Here is a 19,232-nt window from a genome sequence, read left to right as displayed (position 1 = left end):
TTTAAGAATATGCTTAACAGTGCAGTGCTCAAATGTTGGCGGGAAACAGATGTTTTTTTAATGTCAATATTTATTGGTACCAAAGTTGTTACTTTTGACAACCCCACTATACATATATGTGCGGTTGAAGTCAGAATTATTAGCCCCCCTGAATTATTAGCCCCATTTATTTTCTTCCCCAATTTCTTTTTAAGGGAGTGAAGATTTTTTCAACACATTTCTAAACATAATAGTTTTGATAAGTCATCTCTAATAACTGATTTATTTCATCTTTGCCATGATGACAGTAAATAATATTTTAAACTAGATATTTTTCAAGACACATCTATACAGCTTAAAGCGACATTTAAAGGGTTACCTAGGTTAATTAGGTTAACTAGCCAGGTTAGGGTAATTAGGCAAGTTATTGTATAATGATGGTTTGTTCTGTAGACTACTGAAAAAATATAGCTTAAAGGAGCTAATAATTTTTACCCTTAAACAGGTTTAAAAAAATTAATAACTGCTTTTATTCTAGCCGAAATAAAACAAATAAGACTTTCTCTAGAAGAAAATATATTAACAGACTGTGAAAATGCGTTGCCCTGTTAAACATTCAAAATTCAAAAAGGGGCTAATAATTCTGGGGCTAATAATTCTGACTTCAACTGTACATATAGTATAGTATGCAACTATGCATAATATCGCTTCATTTAGCATTAATTATATAATAATTGTGATTTTTAAAGCAAAAGTGAAAAGTATGCATGCATTCAAAAAATGATTTTAACACACTACTGATAGCTGTTCCCTGGTGAACATACATTAAAGGATATAATGTCAGAGACATCCAACAAAAAGACACAATCTGTCACTCTGACTCCTTAAAACAGCCGATTTCGCAGAAATATAATACTACTAATAATAAATAATGGTGATTTGCATATGTTAATTAATCTTTCGAAACAATGCATTTGAATCGGAAAACGCAAAAATCAAGAAAGAGATTCAGTCTTTAGTCTTTTAGTTATAAAGTTACAGTCAAATAACATAGAAGTACTGGGATAGCAGTTTACAGTTTGAAAAACAGATAAAACCACTGATAAAGACCGGTAAAGATTAAAATTACCATCATAAGCATTTAACTTGATGTTCAAAAATTAAAGTTGTAGGCAGCAATTACATTATTTGACTAATAGGTGGCCATCAACTAGCCATCAAAAATAAGCCACTGAATAATTCTTCAAAAATGACACAACTAGCAATGAAACATGAAGTTTCATGAGTAAATAACTGAATCATTTATTGAAAATTAAACAAAAAAAATGGGTCATACAAATTATAATGTTAGATTTATACAATTAGCGCTATCAGCAACAGTAGTAGTAACAGGGATTTTTCAGGGCACTAAACATTTTACTATGTACTTTTATTTAGCTGATTATTATCATTAAATTACAGGTTCTAAGTTCTGTTTGTTTAAACCACAAGTGTCTTGCAGTACTGTTTTTGTAATAAATGGAAAGCGAATTACATTTGTCTCCTTCTCTTTTTGGCTGATCCGAAAAATGGTCTTATCTGTAACTAAAAAACCCATAATGTGATCCGAACCGTGAGTTTTGAGATCCGTTACTCCACTACTAAGAATGAACAATACTCGTGTCGCATACAGTATATTAATTAACTAACATTTACTAATGCAATATTAAAATCTGAATTCATGCTTGTTAACGTTAGTTAATTTTTCATTAAATAAGGTTCATAAAGATGAATAACTACTGTAATAAATGTAAATAAATTACTAACATCAGCTAATGCAATGTTATTGTTTGTATTCTGGTTAATATGGTATTATCTGAATCTGATTTTGAATGCACAAATTTATGAACATCTCCAGCTTGAAAAAACAACAGCAACCTGCAATCACTCACTATCAGAGTATGAGTAATGACTGAGGCAGAAACAAACACAGGATTAAGGTGAGAAAAAATGTGTCACCGTTTCTGTTAGTGCAGTCAGTGAGCAAGATGTTGATGTAGCTCTAGCTGTGGGTCTGTGACCCGTTCTGAATGTTCAGTATGTTTAATGCTCACAGGAGGATTATCAGATCTCTTCAAAACTGGCAGCTGATGACATGTTCAACATGGACTTTATAACAGCTCACCAAGTGGACACAGATAAAGCAGGTGATCTAAAACTGAGACGACTGGAATTCTATTAAATATTTCCACTGACAGCACACGTCCAAAATGAACCCGCCACACCTGTCAGAAGGCCTGCCTTAGCTTCTACCGCACAAGGCTAATGACAGTGCTGCTGGATAAAAAAAATAAAAAATCACAACCTTTGTGCCATATGGAGAACTGGCTCCATGCATGTGTTTTAGCTTGAGACTGCATGCTGTGGAACTTAATGGCTCTCCAGACCCCAAAACATATGAGCAAAGCAGTGCAATCAAACAGAACGGGAGACCATAGGGGTGGAGCAGGCCTGTAAAGTTAAGGAATGTCTTATGTTGACACTGGAGTTACTGTGTGTGCTGTGTGTGAGAGAGAGTGTGCGCATGCGTGTCTATTTCAAAGAAGGGGCTCCGAGCATTTTTATGATGGTAATAATGGGCTTAAATTGAGGTGTGTTACTTGAGAAGAATTCAGGACAGGACATACAAGTATATCAACAGACTAACTGTAGAGGCTATTTCATGTAGCCTCTCTGTCTCTCACTTCCACACGTTTTGTGTGTGTGTGTGTGTTCAGCAAAACAAAGAGGTGCATATCTTTAAACCCCTTCCCAATGACAACGTTTGTTTAACCACAAAGACTGCTTCACCTTCCTGGCTGGGGGGGAACTTTGTCTTCCTTTCAGTGATTTCACAATTGCCTCATTTCCTATTTTCTCCAAGAGATGTTTTGCTTAAATGTGAGTGACTTCGAGTAAATTAGGTCACCATTAGGTGCTAAATAAACAGCCCTGAACTCCTTTTTTAAAATGTAAAAGAGGGTTTGGAGCTGTTCCTTGTGCAGGATTCAGTGCTGATCTGCCTCTTCTGAGAACAAACAGAGTTCAGTGTTAATACGCTCAGTGTCAAAAAACAATACATTAGACTAATTTTACTAAAACGGGCTGGAGAAGGAAAGAGAAACCTTCTTTTCCACAAGCTTATGTGGTGAAACCAAACACCACCACCGGGTTTCCTCCACCCCGTTCAGCCCTCCCCAGCCCCCTCTATAGCCCTGTAAAAGCCTTGTTATGGGAAAAAGCCATTCTGTGAGTTTTTTATGTTTGCAAAACATGGCAGAGGAAAAGAGAAGGGGGATCAAACATACGCCCAGAAACTAAAGTGGAGGTCATACTGAGTAATCAAAAGAGCGATATTTGCTGAGGGAAAAGTACACTCTGTATTTTAGCGAACATTTGATGCTTCAAATAGGTTGAGATAAAGCCTGCTGCTCTCAATATTAACTCATATAAATATTAACTAGTATTAATACTAATCATTTAATAATATTGTTTTATTTAATAAGCATGCTTAATTGATTAATTAATTGATTAATTGAAGCATGAGACAATAACCATTTTCAAGGTTTAACACAGTTTGGAAAAGTCAAGGTTTTAAAACTGCCAAAATTTTCAGCTTTACCATTCCTAAGGTATGTGTAAGGCTTTTTAGTTTTTATGACAACAGTATCTCCAGCAGATAAGATCTCTAAAGATGCTGTTTTAAATTGTAAAGAAATCTGTGTTTTTGTAAGTAATGATGACAGCAAAAGTCAATGATTTATTTTAATTATTTAGCCTGACATGCTTCATACTCCAAAATATTATAAATGTTTCTCAAAATAAAATCTATTGGCTTCAAAGGAGAAAAAAGTTTTAGTTTTTACAAGACATTTTAAAAGAATATATTTTAGAGCAGTAATCACAACACCGTGATACCATGATATTTTTATGCATGGTTATCATACCGTCAAAATTTTATACTGTAATGTTATACTGTAAAATAATGAATAACAGAATTTTAAACAATCTATTCAGATAATCCTTTATATCATGGTTTACACACACACACAAAAAAAATATCAAGCAGCAATAGTGGTTTCTTGAGCAACAAATTATATTAAAATACATTTTAAAGTATGGTTTAACCATAAAGATTTGAGTAATGATCAGTTTTGCAATAGCCAAAATTATTTGGATTTTAAATCATATTAATATAAAAAATTTATATTTAAAAATTGTACTTACTTACTGATTAAAAACAACACAGTTTACTATTCTCATCTTGTTTTCAAACTCGGAAAAACCTCAGTAAAACATTCCTGCAATATTGCTAATAACACATATTGTGCAATGCAAAAAAATAAATAAAAAATTCAGCTATTTCAATGCATGTGCACACATTTATACACTACATAAATATAAAACTGCAATAAATATTTCAGTGTAAAACAATGTCGGTGTAAGATGTAATTCTCTAGACACATGTGCACGCGCTTAGATATATTTGCCTGGCTAGACTGTACTGAAGTATGCAGTTTGTTCCTATTTCGTAATGGCTTGGCTTCAAGCCGACCCATACGCAGCCTGAGAGGGATATCCCAGCATTATTGGGAGGGAGCCAGGTTGGAATGCCACCAGGTCTAGTTTCCTGCATTCCTGCCAAAACTCTACGCAACTACTTGCTTTTTTTCTCTCCCGTCGCTGTTTCTTTGACAATAAATGGCCATATGGCAACAGGTTTAACTTTGTCTCTTCCGACCCTTCCCTGTCTGGCTGGCTCTGTCCTATCTATTCTGTTTTCCTTTGATGAATGACTCATTTGTAATATCAGTGTAAATAGAAGAACTACACACATCCAGCGCAGGCTTGACTAAAAAAAGAAATGCACTGCAAGTTGCACAACAGCTTTTCATCATTAAGAGTCGTTTATTTATTTTGGCTTTAGTTTTGATTAAAGAATTTCAAACAGAAACAAAAATGAAACATAACGAGCTGGCTTATAAAGCTCTTTCAAAGCTAACCAGTAGTCTGTATTTAGCGTTTAATTACTTTCCTAAATACAGACACCAGGAATTTGGTCAAAAGGGAGTTTAATGTCTATTTTTACATTCCTCTAAACAGCCTTTCTTACTTCAAGAAGGCATTTATAGCATTTAGACATTTTTTTAAAGTGTTGAAAACAGGCAGTACACTGGCTCCAGTCAGTCTACCAAATGCCATCGGCATCCTTTCATTGTTTCTGCATTTCACTTGATTTGTCTAAATAGCTCAAGAGCGATTACAAAATGCATGTCCTAGACTTCTGCAAAACAACATTAATTGTGTTGCGTAACAATGTTCTCAGAGTTTCTTCTTTTTTTAACACAAACATTGTAGTTGACATTCATTTTTTTATGATAAAAATAAATACACTAATCCGTATCTTTTATCCTTTGTAAATCAAAACAAAAACTCTACAGCTGCACTATAAAGTATACCTTTGCATTGAATTTCCTCAATAGACTTTAAATGAATTATTTTTCTCAGTTTTCTTGACTTTCGCTCAAAGCAGCTGTTCTTATTCAAACTACATAGTTCACCTTACGTTAAGCCAGTGCTTACACTAATGCAGCCGCTAATGTGCATGTCTCATTTGGCCTCTGAATGATCTATCATAAATAAGGAATGACAAGTCCATCCAGGCTCATTCTGTATAGATCTGTGTTTGCTTAAGAGCCTCACTCTCAGTGTATCGCTCTAAATTATCCCTTGAGAAAACAGTGGAACTAAACTGCTGCAGCATAACTCTGAAGCATTCTTGCACATAAACCTGAATGTTCACAAACAGTTAGTAATCTGAAAGCATTTGTTCTCTGTGCACTCTTCAAAGCACATTTTAGACCTAAATCATAAAATTGCTATAATCATTTAGATATTTTAGGACATTTCTGAAATTATCAGTAAAGCAAAAATGTGATGTTTAGCTTGCAAGTTGCTGTTACAGGTTGTAAGTTACATTTTTTAATTAAAGTATAAGCAGCAATTAAACTTTTGCAATGCAGACTGCTAATATTGTGTGTTGATGTAATATAATGTAAATGCATAATGAAAGTGTCTGGACACTAAATATCATATTATGATAAAGCAATGATGTTCAGCGAAGGAAGAATTGAGCTGCTTCCATTTTTTCCCTAATGATGATGACTAAACGTGTAACATTAGTTCTGAAAGATGCTGTAACTTCAGCACAGAGTTTCTCATAGAACTGAACCCAATCTCACTTCATGCTTTTAAACTTCGCACATTAGTAATCACCAAACAGTTCACCAGGGTGCACATTCAATGGTTATGAGAGGACATTACTAAACTACAGGTCTCAGTGATGGACATACCTGTTTGAACTGTTCCTCATAAGTCCATTCGTGGTGCTGCGACTGCGCTTGTGGAGCCAAAGCACTCGGCGATTCCGCCTGTCTGGGAGCTGGATACGGAGGTTGGACTCTGGACAGATGTATCGGGGTACTTTTTGGACTCTGACCGGCACCTGGATAAACAGCGTGGCGAGGTGGGTAATGAGCAAGGGGTCCTTCCAAGTCTTCATCCCCTCCACCCTCGTTCATACTGTCATCTTCGTCCATGTCGCGCTCTTCATCGTCCATGCCGCGGTCCAGCTCCGGGTCGTCATCCTCATCATCTTCATCATCGATATCGGACTCAGCTCTGCGCTCAAGCGGGTGCCCGGAGCTCGAGTTCGGGACTCCCGCGGCGAACGCTCCCCTGACGGCTGCTTGGTAGTGGCGGAAAGCCAGAGCTTGCTGTTGAATCTGTGACTCTACCATAGACCTGATGTCTTTCTCCTTTTCGGCTTGGCGGAGCTTCTCCTCCAGGGCGAGTCGAGCCGCCTGCTGCCGCTGCAGGTTCTCCATGACCGCCTCCAGCTTCATCCCGCCGCCGCCGCCCGACTGACCGTGCGCGCCGGGGGAGCTGACCAGCAGAGGAAGGCTGCTCGCCGACGAGAAAGCGGCTTGCTGTGGGCGACACAAAGCTAAAGTTACTATAGTTTTTTGGCTGAATTATGGCGAGTTTTGAGGGAAGTGTGCGAATTATGAGACGTTATGGAGAGTCGGAGAGCATTTTTGAATACCTTGACCCCCCCGCCAAAAATTGTGGGGGATGGGGGAGAAAAGTAGCTGTTACATATTGTTTTTCACATTGAAGTACAGAGTGTCAATTGTCATAAAAATAAATGGCACTTTTACCAAGTACAAAAGTTTATTTTAAGTTAGCCAGAACTCCTGTCATCCTAAAGCAGTAGGCTAAAAACTCAAGGTAAAGTTAGTTTGCTAGTATTGACGTTTCTCGCGCGATGTTAATTTCTACTTCAGGCGGTACAATAAGAATAAAAACTTAATATTTCAGGCTACTTTATTGTAGTTTAACATGTTTAACAGAAACAGAATATGTATTAATTGGTTTAAAAATAATTTTCGATAGGCCTAATTGTTGTTTAGCTAATGCTAATCTAGTGGCGCCAAATGACATTTTGAGAGAGCATCGACGTGCCTAGGCAGTATACACACACACACACACACACACACACACACACACACACACACACACACACACACACACACACAATTACATACATTTTATGGTTCAGCAATATTTTCTTTAAAATGTTTCCATAATATGTAATGCAAATCAAGTTCTTGTCGAATCTTTAGTCGAGAATAGTCTTTTTAATATTGTAATAGGCCTATTAATATTATAATAGTTAACTAACCTATAGGCCTAAAAATTGTGGCTTATTTAAAGATTGAAAAGGAAAAACACAAGACTGAGTGTCAATAAAAATATTTCCATAACCTTAGCTGTCATAACTTTGTTTTCATCTATTCATTTGTCACTAACTTGCCGGTTTTGTTTACTTGATTTTATTTTATTTTTTGTTGCTTTTTTTATCACTTACAAATTAGTCGGCAAAAGTGAGCTAATCTGCCAGCTCGGCGCCAATGTATTACATGTAATGCAGCAATTATACATTGGTGAACTGTTAAAATATTGTTTCTAATATTAGCCTACACCGATCAAATAATAATTTAATCACAATTGAAAGGATAAATGAACTTTGCAGGTCTGTCTCCGGGCTAGAATAGTGATTTCTCAGGGAAAAGGATTCCACAAAAAAGTTCAATTACACAAACTACCTGGCGGTCATCATCAATGAAGCTGTAAATAAATGCAAGCTAACATTTCAGAACCGACCTCGAATAATTCAGTGACAGAAATATGACAGTTGTGTGTGTGTATGCATGTATGTATGTAGCCTATATATATTCGCTGCGTTGCTACTGTAGCTGTAGGTCGAAGGGCAGCGTGTGCATTGTAGTCCAACACAACATTCGCTAGGCTAAAACAGCAGATAAGTGCACTAAACAATGAAATACAGTACATAAACTAATGTAACACAATAAACATAACGTTCCCTCAGTTCTACCCAAGGAGCAAAAGCGCGTGCTTACCAGTGCAGATTTAGTCGCTATGCTTGTGTTGTCAACCATGCTTCTCCCGTCAAATGCGACGAATGTGCTCAAAAGTGACCTTTTTTCCCCAAACAAAGTCAGAAGTGGTTGTAGTCCAGTCTTAACATCTAGAAGTGTGCCGCGAACGCAAAGAAATCGCTCTTTTCGAAAACGGTTTCGCGACGCGCTCGCGCTCTCGGAGCGATTTGGCAACAAGTGGCTGTAACTGTAGCGAGAATGACCTCTGAGGACTAGAGATCAGATCAGTCCCTCTGCCTCCATCTGCTCTCTACACGTCAATAGACATGGATATAAGGCAATCAGGGCAGGGTCTGCACTCAGCCAACAGAAATACAGCTGAGCCGCTTCCTGCGCGCGCTCCTCTTCAAACGCGCCGCTTTAAACTTTATTTCAAGCTCAACGTTTTGACAATGTTCTCGTTTTAACTTAGACCAAAAACTTAAGCTTAACAGTTCAAATTGTTTATATGTAGAAAGATATATGTCTGAGATTAATTTGAGCTTTTTGTGCGTAAAACGCAAATGATAAAGTATAGGCTATTGCCTACTGTATACCCTATGCAAAATTTAATCCAATTAATAATCTGCCCCTCAAAACAAATGCATGCTTACATTTTTAGCCTACTTATTATATACGTGTTTCTGGACAAGACAGTTTCTATATAAATATATGATGATATAGACTGTGGAAATGTAATTAATTAAGCTTTTTTCAGCATTTTTTAACATTTATTATTAAAAGTATTTGAGTGAGCAATTCCATGGAAATGTCAACCTTGCCATGAAAAAATAAGTTTCCATCAAAATAGCGAAATCTTTTCTATATTTTTGTGTAAAAAAAAGTATTTTACAGGACTTTTAAAATACTCAAACATGTCTCTGTCAACGGGTTTAAACTATTATATTTGATTTACCAAAGTCACACAATTGGCAAATTCACATCCATAACGAAAAGATGTCACATCCATAATGAAGCTTTTTCCTCATAAATGCAAAAATGTCAAATAAAATAAAATCAATTATTTTTGTTCTGTAGAGGGTGAACTCTTATCCTTTTGATAAGCATTGTTTTTTTTTTTTTTTGGGCTGTGCAGTTTAATTCACAGAATTTCTACAAAGTATGTTGTATAACTCGCAAACTTTTTTAGTCACATCCATAATGCATGTTTATTTCCCTCATTTAAAATACAAAAAAATTTTTAGAGATTGATATTTTTCTGATCCCTCAACTCTGTGGTGAATTGTTTAGGAAAATATAAACAGATGTCTCAATATAATGTAAACATAGACTTTCTCAGAGAATGTATGTTTTGAGTCTTTACTGCAAATGTCACACCCATAATGCTGGAATTACTCCTGTTCTTCTGATCTGTTGCCATTTCTGTGCTTTTTTATTTGAGGAATTGTGCGAAACAGAATGATTAACAATTCACTGTAAGCAACAGCTCACTGAAAATACAAGAACACCAGATTTAATTTTAAGATGTGCAATTTAGGCAACAAATTAAATTGTACTGTTTTATCATTAATGTTTGCTCATCATACTGAGTAAAAAAAATCTATCTTTTGAATTACACCAGCATCTACACAGACTTAAATAGTATGGATAAATATCACTATGAGTGTTGGTCTTCTGTAAATACACCCTTCTGACTGCAGAACGTATAATTGCCATTCACCCTGCAATTATCCAAGATTTGTAATTATATGAACCGATGAACAGACCTACAAATGAATTCCATATAATTTCAGAAAAGTACATTAGTCATTACCACAGTTCTTAAGGATTTAAACTATTATGTGGTGATGAAGCCAAAGGTGCATTCGTAGCATCTTCTGAATCATGGCTGGCAGACAGGCACAGATAGGCAGTTAGATGGATAGATGGATGGATTGATGGATGGATGAATGGACGGACAGATAGACATAGACAGAAAGACAAATAAATAGATAGATAGATAGATAGATAGATAGATAGATAGATAGATAGATAGATAGGCACATAGACGGACAGACAGACAGACAGACAGACAGATAGATAGACAGACAGACAGACAGACAGACAGGCACATAGACAGACGGACAGACACACAGATAGATAGATAGATAGATAGATAGATAGATAGATAGATAGATAGATAGACAGACAGACAGACAGACAGACAGACAGATAGATAGATAGATAGATAGACAGACAGACAGGCACATAGACAGACGGACAGACAGACAGACAGATAGATAGATAGACAGACAGACAGACAGACAGACAGACAGGCACATAGACAGACGGACAGACACACAGATAGATAGATAGATAGATAGATAGATAGATAGATAGATAGATAGATAGATAGATAGATAGATAGATAGATAGATAGATAGATAGATAGATAGATAGATAGATAGACAGACAGGCACATAGACAGACGGACAGACAGACAGACAGACAGACAGACAGATAGATAGATAGATAGATAGATAGATAGATAGATAGACAGACAGACGGACGGACGGACGGACAGACGGACGGACAGATAGATAGAATTTGACCATCATGCATTTGATGTCTGAATTAGTCCAGATAGCACTGAATTAGCCAGCTAGCACTGAACTGCAGGTAATTTCTCCCATGACCCCTGCTCTCTTATTATGATGAAATAACCCATTATCTATTGACCTCAATAACTGCAAGAATTCTGTGTTGCTTTGTGCCCTCGAACTGTTGAGCAAAATTGATAATCATTCCACGGTTACAATCCATTCGAGTTAATGCAGGGCTAAGGTCTTCCACTGACACTGATTAGACTAGAATGATGGTTAATATGTTTGACACAGTGAACTACGCACAGAGACATTTCTCAATGACAGGACTGAATTCACACAAATAACAATGTTTGCATATCTGAGAGCGACAGTATTTTCAATTACACCTATGAATTAGTAGGTATGCTGGGACACATGGCATACATTTAGCATAATAATAATAAAACAAAAAAGAGTACGACGTAAAATAAAAAACATCCTAGTGGATTAAAATAGTCAACATGAACCGAAATGTTTCTTGTCAGTGGTCAGAGGAATGCGTTGTTTAACATCGCCACCTGCTGTCCATTATGTGTAAATACATTACTAAAAGAGTATTCTGCGGAGATGCATGGGTTTGTTTGAGATTTTTTATAAGGCACACTCTTAAAAATTAAGGTTCTTTATTGGCATTGATGGTTCAAATTAGAGCGTTTAACTTCCACTAAACCTTTTAATTCCACAAAATGTTCTTCAGGTAATGAAAATTTTCTTGCCACTATGAGCAAAAAAGTTCTTTAAAGATATTTTGAGCAAAAAAGCTACTATGGGTTATTTTATGGAAAGGCTGTAAAAATGTTTGCTTTTCAAGAGTGCAAGAGCAATGTTTATAATAATAAAAACAAGATATTGTACTGTTGTTTAACACCAATTATTCAGCTTTCAAAACACCTTTCTTAAATATTTTTTCCACTTCACAAAAATTACCTTCAAAAACAAATTCCAGGAAAAAAATATAGAAATATTTTGTAAAAATATGTGTTAATTCATGAGAGCTACAACTTTTAGGTGTAACGTTGTGCGAATAACTGAAATTGAATTGCAAATCGCGATTTGAAACGTTGCAATTAGCTAATAGCAAGAGGCTGCAATATGAAATTTATGTGTATTAATAAATTTCCCCTGCCCAGAGCAAATGCATGAATGCCATCTGTGTGTGATAATCTTACTAGCCAGTTGTGTGAGCACAATTTAGTGATGAAAGTATTAAAAACAAAGTATTGCCAGTGACAATCTAGTAGCAAGTACAAAACAGCAAAGTACAATTTCAGAGTTGTTTCAGCCATGTAAGTTTGCTGAGTGTTCTGTATTTTTATAATTATTATTATTTGTGTTTGCATAATAAGCTACAATATCTTCCTAATTTGAGTTCATGTTTACAGAAAATTATGGTCATTTTATTTGTGTTTACTGTTTGCTCTGGAGAAAAATGAGTGTTTGTTTCTGAATATAAATTTGAATAAATGTTAAGTATCTTTTAAGTTCCTTTTTTTAGTTAGCACTCACTGCCTTTTAGCAGTAAGAAGCTACGATACAGATTATTGAGCTGAAGCTCGACAACAAAACTAAATCACAAACCAAATAAAAATCTCTTAATCTGTCAAAAAAATAAATAAATCGCATTTTAGATATTTTCCCCATATCGGATAGCCCTGGTGTACCTTTGTAAAGACTGCCAGTCTATCTCTTTCAATCTGTGTCTAATTCCATATGGAGTCTAACTATCTAAGGTGCTGTAAGAAATGAATGGCAAAATCTTTTAACAGGATAAATGTAGCCTTCCTTAATGCTAATCATAATAGTTATTCATTATAATAACAATTTTCATGATTGAGTTTCAGCTTTAAAAAGATGCTATAAAAATGACTCAGCATAAAATGTTCTGTCTGATTATTTTTCATGGCACTCACGTCCTTGGAAACACTTAGCTAATGAAAACACGAAAGTGTTTGTGCTTGGCATTACCTCTAAGCAACTGAGTTGATTCAATAACAGTAATACATTGGGTTGCTTGATCACATAAAGCAAAATAGTATGAGCAAGAGAAAAGCAATAGCATCTCAACTGATTCAAAATGGCAAACGATTCGCTCACATTTATTATAAGCACACAATGATGTCTGTATTAAAAATGTAACTCAAAAGTGTTGTTTATTTTCATGTACTTTATTTTTGGCAAAAAATTTATGAACAATGTTTAAAAATTATTTTTGAACAAATTCTACACAACCTGACCTTGGATTGGTTTTATCGAGAATTATTAGGCTAAAATCAAGCCAAATGTGAAGTGCATTTTAAGCTGATGACTTAATTACACTCAAAAAATGACAACTACTTATTTAAATTGAGAAAAAACAACAACATTTGAGATTTTTGTGAAGGGTTGTGTGTGTGTGTTGTTTAGTTCAATTAACTTATGTTTGTGAAAACTAATAAGTTAACTTAATTCCTTCATCTAGCCCTAACACAAATCGATTATGTGGAGTTTAGCATTTTTATATTTTCTATTGTATTATTTTATATATATATTTTTCATTTTCATACTCTAAATAACTAAACAAAAAGATAATATTATATATAATAATATACATAATATACAATTGAAGTCCGAATTTTTAGCCCTCCTTAATTATATTTAGAGATATTAGAGAAGATTTATTTTATCTTTGCCATGATGACAGTAAATAATATTTGACTAGATATTTTTCAAGACACTTCTGTACAGGTCGCAATCCAATAGAACTAGTAACTATAAGCTACTATATTATCTAGTATATAGTAACTATAAACAACTATTTTTTTTTCTTTTCAGTAGGTTATGGATAAAATATGGTCATTCTTATGGTTTAATAAAAATAGATTTTTGGAAATCACCGGGCGACCCCTCTTCATTGTGTCGCCACCCCTCGGGGGTCTCAACCCCCACTTTGAGAACAACTACTGTAGACTACTGAAAGAAAATATAGCTTAAAGGGACTAATAATTTTGACCTTAAATTAAAAAAAAAAAATTAAAACAGCTTTTATTCTAGCAGAAATAAAACAAATAAGACTTTCTCGAGAAGAAAAAATATTATCAGACATACTGTGAACATTTCCTTGCTCTGTAAAGCATAATTTGGGAAATATATATATATTAAAAAATTTATTGTTACTCTAATATAGGACTTTAAAGAAACGCTTGGCTCTTGAACAGGAAATGATCAGCAGTTTTGTGGGACACTTTAGACCAGACAGCAAGCACAAACAGACAACTTACTCAGATGACAGTTTTTGTTTTCTTAACAGTAAATATTTTGATATGTTTTGGTAAGCTAAAAAAAACAATGACATGGATTTGGCTTTGAAACAATTGAAAACTTTGAAACACGTGAAAACTGAAAAGTTTCAACAGGTATGTCAACTTATTTGAAAAGCAATCTTTGCAGCCTGAAAAACCTGTATTGTACTGAAAATGAATCTGGGCGGTGCATCACCAAACATTCTTTATGCTACAGCTCTTCTGAATGCACTCCACATTATAGTTTATTGAAAGAGTTTTGGATGCAGTGGTCTGTTGTGAACTTTCACTTGTAACTAAGCAACTGCAGCAGTCACATGGTTAGGGTTACAAAATTTATGCTTCGAAGGTTACAATTGATGAATGGTTCCATGGCATTATTTCAATTACAGATACAGTACATGCATGCTACTTATAATTGCAAAGTCCTTATTTAGAACAAACTGATTGAATTATGATCCAACATATTTTACAGGAATAATAATTACTTGTCTAGTAGATAACATGTAATCACGTCTGAGCATGATTTTAGCAGCCTACAAAATGAAATGCGTGACCCTGAATCACAAAACCAGCAGTCTTATATTGCACGTTTACATCTGTGGGAAAGCCAAAATACACTACATGTAAATTTCCTACTGTAAATCTATCAAAAACTAATTTTTGGTTAGTAACATGCATTGCTAAACACTTCATAACCAACTTTGAACACAATTCTATGAGCATTTTGGAGTTTTTAAAAATGTTTTTGACTGTGGGAAAAACCGGAGCACCCGGAGGAAACCCACGCGAACGCAGGGAGAACATGCGAACTCCACACAGAAATGCCAACTGACCCAGCTGGAGCTTAAACCAGCGATCTTCTTGCTGTGAGCCAACAGCACTGTGCCACTGTGTCGCCCTCCCCAAATAGTTGTATGCAAAACAAATATTATCCTATCCTAACAAACCATACAGTACATCAGTGGAAATCTTAATTTAGATGTTGTCTAAATGTCAATTTCCAAAAACTCTGACACTTATGACTGTTTTTGTGGTCCAGGGTCAAATATGACAGTGGATAAATCTGTTTAGAGAGGAGAGGCAGCAACAGCAAAGTTTTTTTTTTGACAATCTACAGGAAAATAGTTGACAGATAATAAGGAAATAACAGATCCCAATCATGTATTGACACAAACACGAGATGAAGCCAATGTGTTGACCCAGACCTGCATATTCAAGTTAACAGTTGGATGATTCAATCAATACTGATCAGAAAAATTGATCCTAGGAAGCATGACTCAGTCTAAGAATTATTGTGGGTCTCACATTTTTCCTAATGTGCTCCAATAATTCTTTCGCATTGAATGCAATGCAAGCATCACTGAATAACATTAACAAAATCCATCTTTTCAATTCAGATGACATGCAGCACATAAGTGATAATGAACACATTGACTCATTCTTGTTGTGTTACAAGTTTTTGAAACGTTGTTGTTCAAATCAATTTCAGCAAGCGTGTTCCTTCATAAAGCTACGTCCAATAACCTGCTTCTCAATTTACGCAAAATCTCTATGACATGTGTGTGTGAATGTGTAATGGTAGGTCTACAAATGTGTGGAACACAGCCATAATTAGACAGTATTGATGTCATTGTGTTGAAAAGTCTGTGGGTTAAAAGGAAGCCCGGCTACTGTAATTACATCTCCTGTCCTCTATCAGAGCACATTTTGGCTAATTATTCCCCCTCATGACTGAAGTAGCATCTCATTTAAAACTGTGCTCTAGTTCTTCATCACACAGGTGATGCTTTGAAAAAAAAAAAAAAAACATTATTGTATCCTAAGGCTGGGCAATATTACAAAAATCTCATGTCATGATGTAAGTGATTTCATATCCTCATAACGATATCACCATTTCTGTAAATTCAGTGAATTCATAATTTGTATATACTGTATACTGACTATTATGTAAAGAAGGATGTAAAGAAATATTTATTTTTTTATATTCAAAGTATGTACTCAGAAATTTACTCATTCACATGTGATCCTGTTTCTCACTATATTTAAAAAAAAATAATAAAATATATTATATATTATTAAATATAAAACACTTTTTAAAAATTAATAACAGGTTACACGTACTAACGATGAATAACGCTAAACAAAATGTAAACACTGTATCTTCACGATTGCACCTTTCTCATGATGCTGTCATGATTCTGCCTACACCCCAGTAATAGTGTTTGATATTGTGCTCATATAAATTATGAATCATTGTGGTTATGACACCACAAAATAAATAATAAAGCATAATAAAAAATTATAAACTTTTTATTTTGTCTGAATATAAGTCTTTATTTTGTCTTAATTTATTATGTCTTATGGTGTACAGTAGGGTTCTTGGATACAAAAATAATAACAGTGATATATTAATACAAATGAAATACTTGCAATTAAACTTGCTCAAAGTGTGCACGTGTACAGGTTTCCTTGGGTTCCTTATGCAAGCCAAATGCGTTTAGTCTGCAATAAGTTAGCGAAAGATTAAGAGAAATGTACCAAAGTCAGGCACAGAAGTTGTTTCAGTCTACAATAAATTAACGAAAGGATAAGAGAAACGTACCATACTCAAGCACATTGATGTTCACAAAACTCAGTAATCTGACACTGTGCGGATCATCTAATATAAAACTGTATAGACAGGCAGTCATAATTACAAGATCCACAATTGAGAATGTGTGACTGATCATGTTTTCCAACTAAATCTACAATAAAAATGATGCGCACTGCCAGATTTTGTCCAACACTTTTTATCATAATACGTAACTCTGACTAATATGGCTGTGAGTCGATTAATTTAAAAACTAAGTCCTCCTTCCTCTTAGGCATTGAGAATCTTGAGTTGATTCCAAAGTTCAGATTCAATTCAATCAGGGGGAATCAAGTCCTCTTTCAGTTTTAATGAACAATTGAATCATGTGACTCTCTGTTGCTAAAATGATCAGGAGTTACTTGCTAATATGATTAGCTTGCCATACATTACAGCAAACAGATTCAGATGGGTTGCTTCAATAGACTTGTTCGAATGACCATATCTGCAACTTACCTTTGTTTAGTCTCTTTAAAGTTTTAAGTTTACTTCAGTTTTGTACCTGCTGCAACATAATAAGCAACACAAAAATAACAGGAGTTTGATATTTTATATAAAACAGGGCTTATTTAAAAAAACAATCAATTGTGCTTTTTTAAAACTAGCAAATAGATAAATTCTCATTTTTTAGGTCAATTAAATTTTGTTTTAGCGTTCAACTACACTTCCTTTCAGTATAGTTAAGCTGCTTAGAAACTATATGGTGTAAAAAGTGCAATGTACTGTAAATAAACTTGACTTGATTTATTTGTGTAAATGCAAAGTATTATTTGTGTTTTAAAATGGATTTTTACAAAAGAAGGGAAAGCCAAAAAAATGTTAAACGCCCCCTGGTGACCAGCTGGTGATCCTCCGCATATGAATCAACAGGAATCAAAAAAAAACTTTATTACACTTTAATTAATTTTTAGGTTACTGCCAATTTTAGGTATATTTATTATCATTTATCGCTCATGGGTTCATTTTTCTGGTGTTTTTTTTCCAGGCAAGCACCTTACAAACATTTAAAAATTACTGCCATGTTACTGTATTACAGTGAGATGAGATAAAAATAAAAATAGCCATTATGGTTAAACCAAGACAAGTCATCAAGCCAAATTATTTTAGATTACCTGTGAGGCTAAAGACTTCTGAATCAATACATTGTTCCCAATTAGTCTTCACCAATTGGAAATTATAGTTTTCACATTTAACACTTTTAGTTGTGACTTTTTAAAAGATGGAATGTTTGCCCCATGCCCAACATTGAATTACTGTCATTTATTTTTTCATTTACATTCGCTCACATTTTAAATGTGTCATCTTTCATATTAAATTAAAATTTATTCCAATTGCATACATTGTTCGCTCATGCAGTGGTATTCTCCATGCATTTTTCCTTGAAAATGCCAAAGCAAAAAAAAAAAAAAAAAACTAAGGATATAAATGTAATTACTACTGCCTATTTAATTACCCAATTTGGCCACAACAATTACAATTACATCTTCAAGCACTTTATTCAAAACCAAAGCGCTTTACAAACCTGGAAAACACTAGATTAAAATTCAAGGATTTCCAGCACCCATAAGAAAACTGAATGATGGCCAGAAAAACGTGTTTTACGATATCTTTACGAACCCCCCTGATTCTAAATGTGTGTGTTTGAAAGTTGTGTCACAGTATCCTCTATGAGATTTAAAGCTGCCTGGGAAAAAGATTTGAATCTCTGCAGACACATGGGACAATTGTTTGACTTCAATACAGTAATGCTCAGTCAACAGCAGACACCAACTGATTCAATTCAAGGTCATACATCATCTACACTACACTAAAGTCAAGCGACATAAATTCTTTCCTTCTGTCCCATCAATGTGCGACAGATGCAAGACAGCAGAGGACACGGTTGCTCATGCCTTTTGGCTCTGTCCCTTATTGAACATATTTCACTGGTACTCCAAGGCTTATAGCAGACCTTTTCTGCCAAATGCCAAACTTTCCATCTTTGGCTTCTCACGAAATACATCTTCTCTCCCACAAACAATGCAAGAGTCTTTAATGCAAGGCATGGTGGTGACCAAAAGACTAGAGCTTAACAATTGGAAATCACCTTTACCCCCCTAATTCCAGAACTGTATTTCTGATATGATATCAGTAATTCAGATGGACTCAATTTTTTAAGTACTAGCTCCATTTTAGCTACTTGGGGTGGATTTCCTGATTTAATTGACAAATCAATATCTCAAGAGCAATCATTTGATGC

At 34.9% G+C, this 19,232-nt stretch overlaps 1 protein-coding gene across 34 annotated transcripts in view; it reads right to left on the bottom strand.

Annotated features, from left to right (window-relative positions):
* The window catches only part of arid3c (AT rich interactive domain 3C (BRIGHT-like)), a 219,997-nt gene that overhangs the window by 94,776 nt on the left and 105,989 nt on the right, over positions 1 to 19,232 (bottom strand). For 30 of the 34 annotated variants that reach the window (XM_073950923.1, XM_073950907.1, XM_073950914.1 and 27 more), the window contains one exon: positions 6,351 to 6,986. In XM_073950923.1, the coding sequence (XP_073807024.1) occupies positions 6,351 to 6,902 (552 nt within the window). In that variant the 5' untranslated portion in view covers positions 6,903 to 6,986. 34 annotated transcript variants of the gene reach the window in all.

The sequence above is a fragment of the Danio rerio genome, chromosome 5 (genome assembly GCF_049306965.1).
Source record: "Danio rerio strain Tuebingen ecotype United States chromosome 5, GRCz12tu, whole genome shotgun sequence".
NCBI lineage: Eukaryota > Metazoa > Chordata > Actinopteri > Cypriniformes > Danionidae > Danio > Danio rerio.
This window is presented reverse-complemented; position numbering and strand designations above follow the sequence as displayed.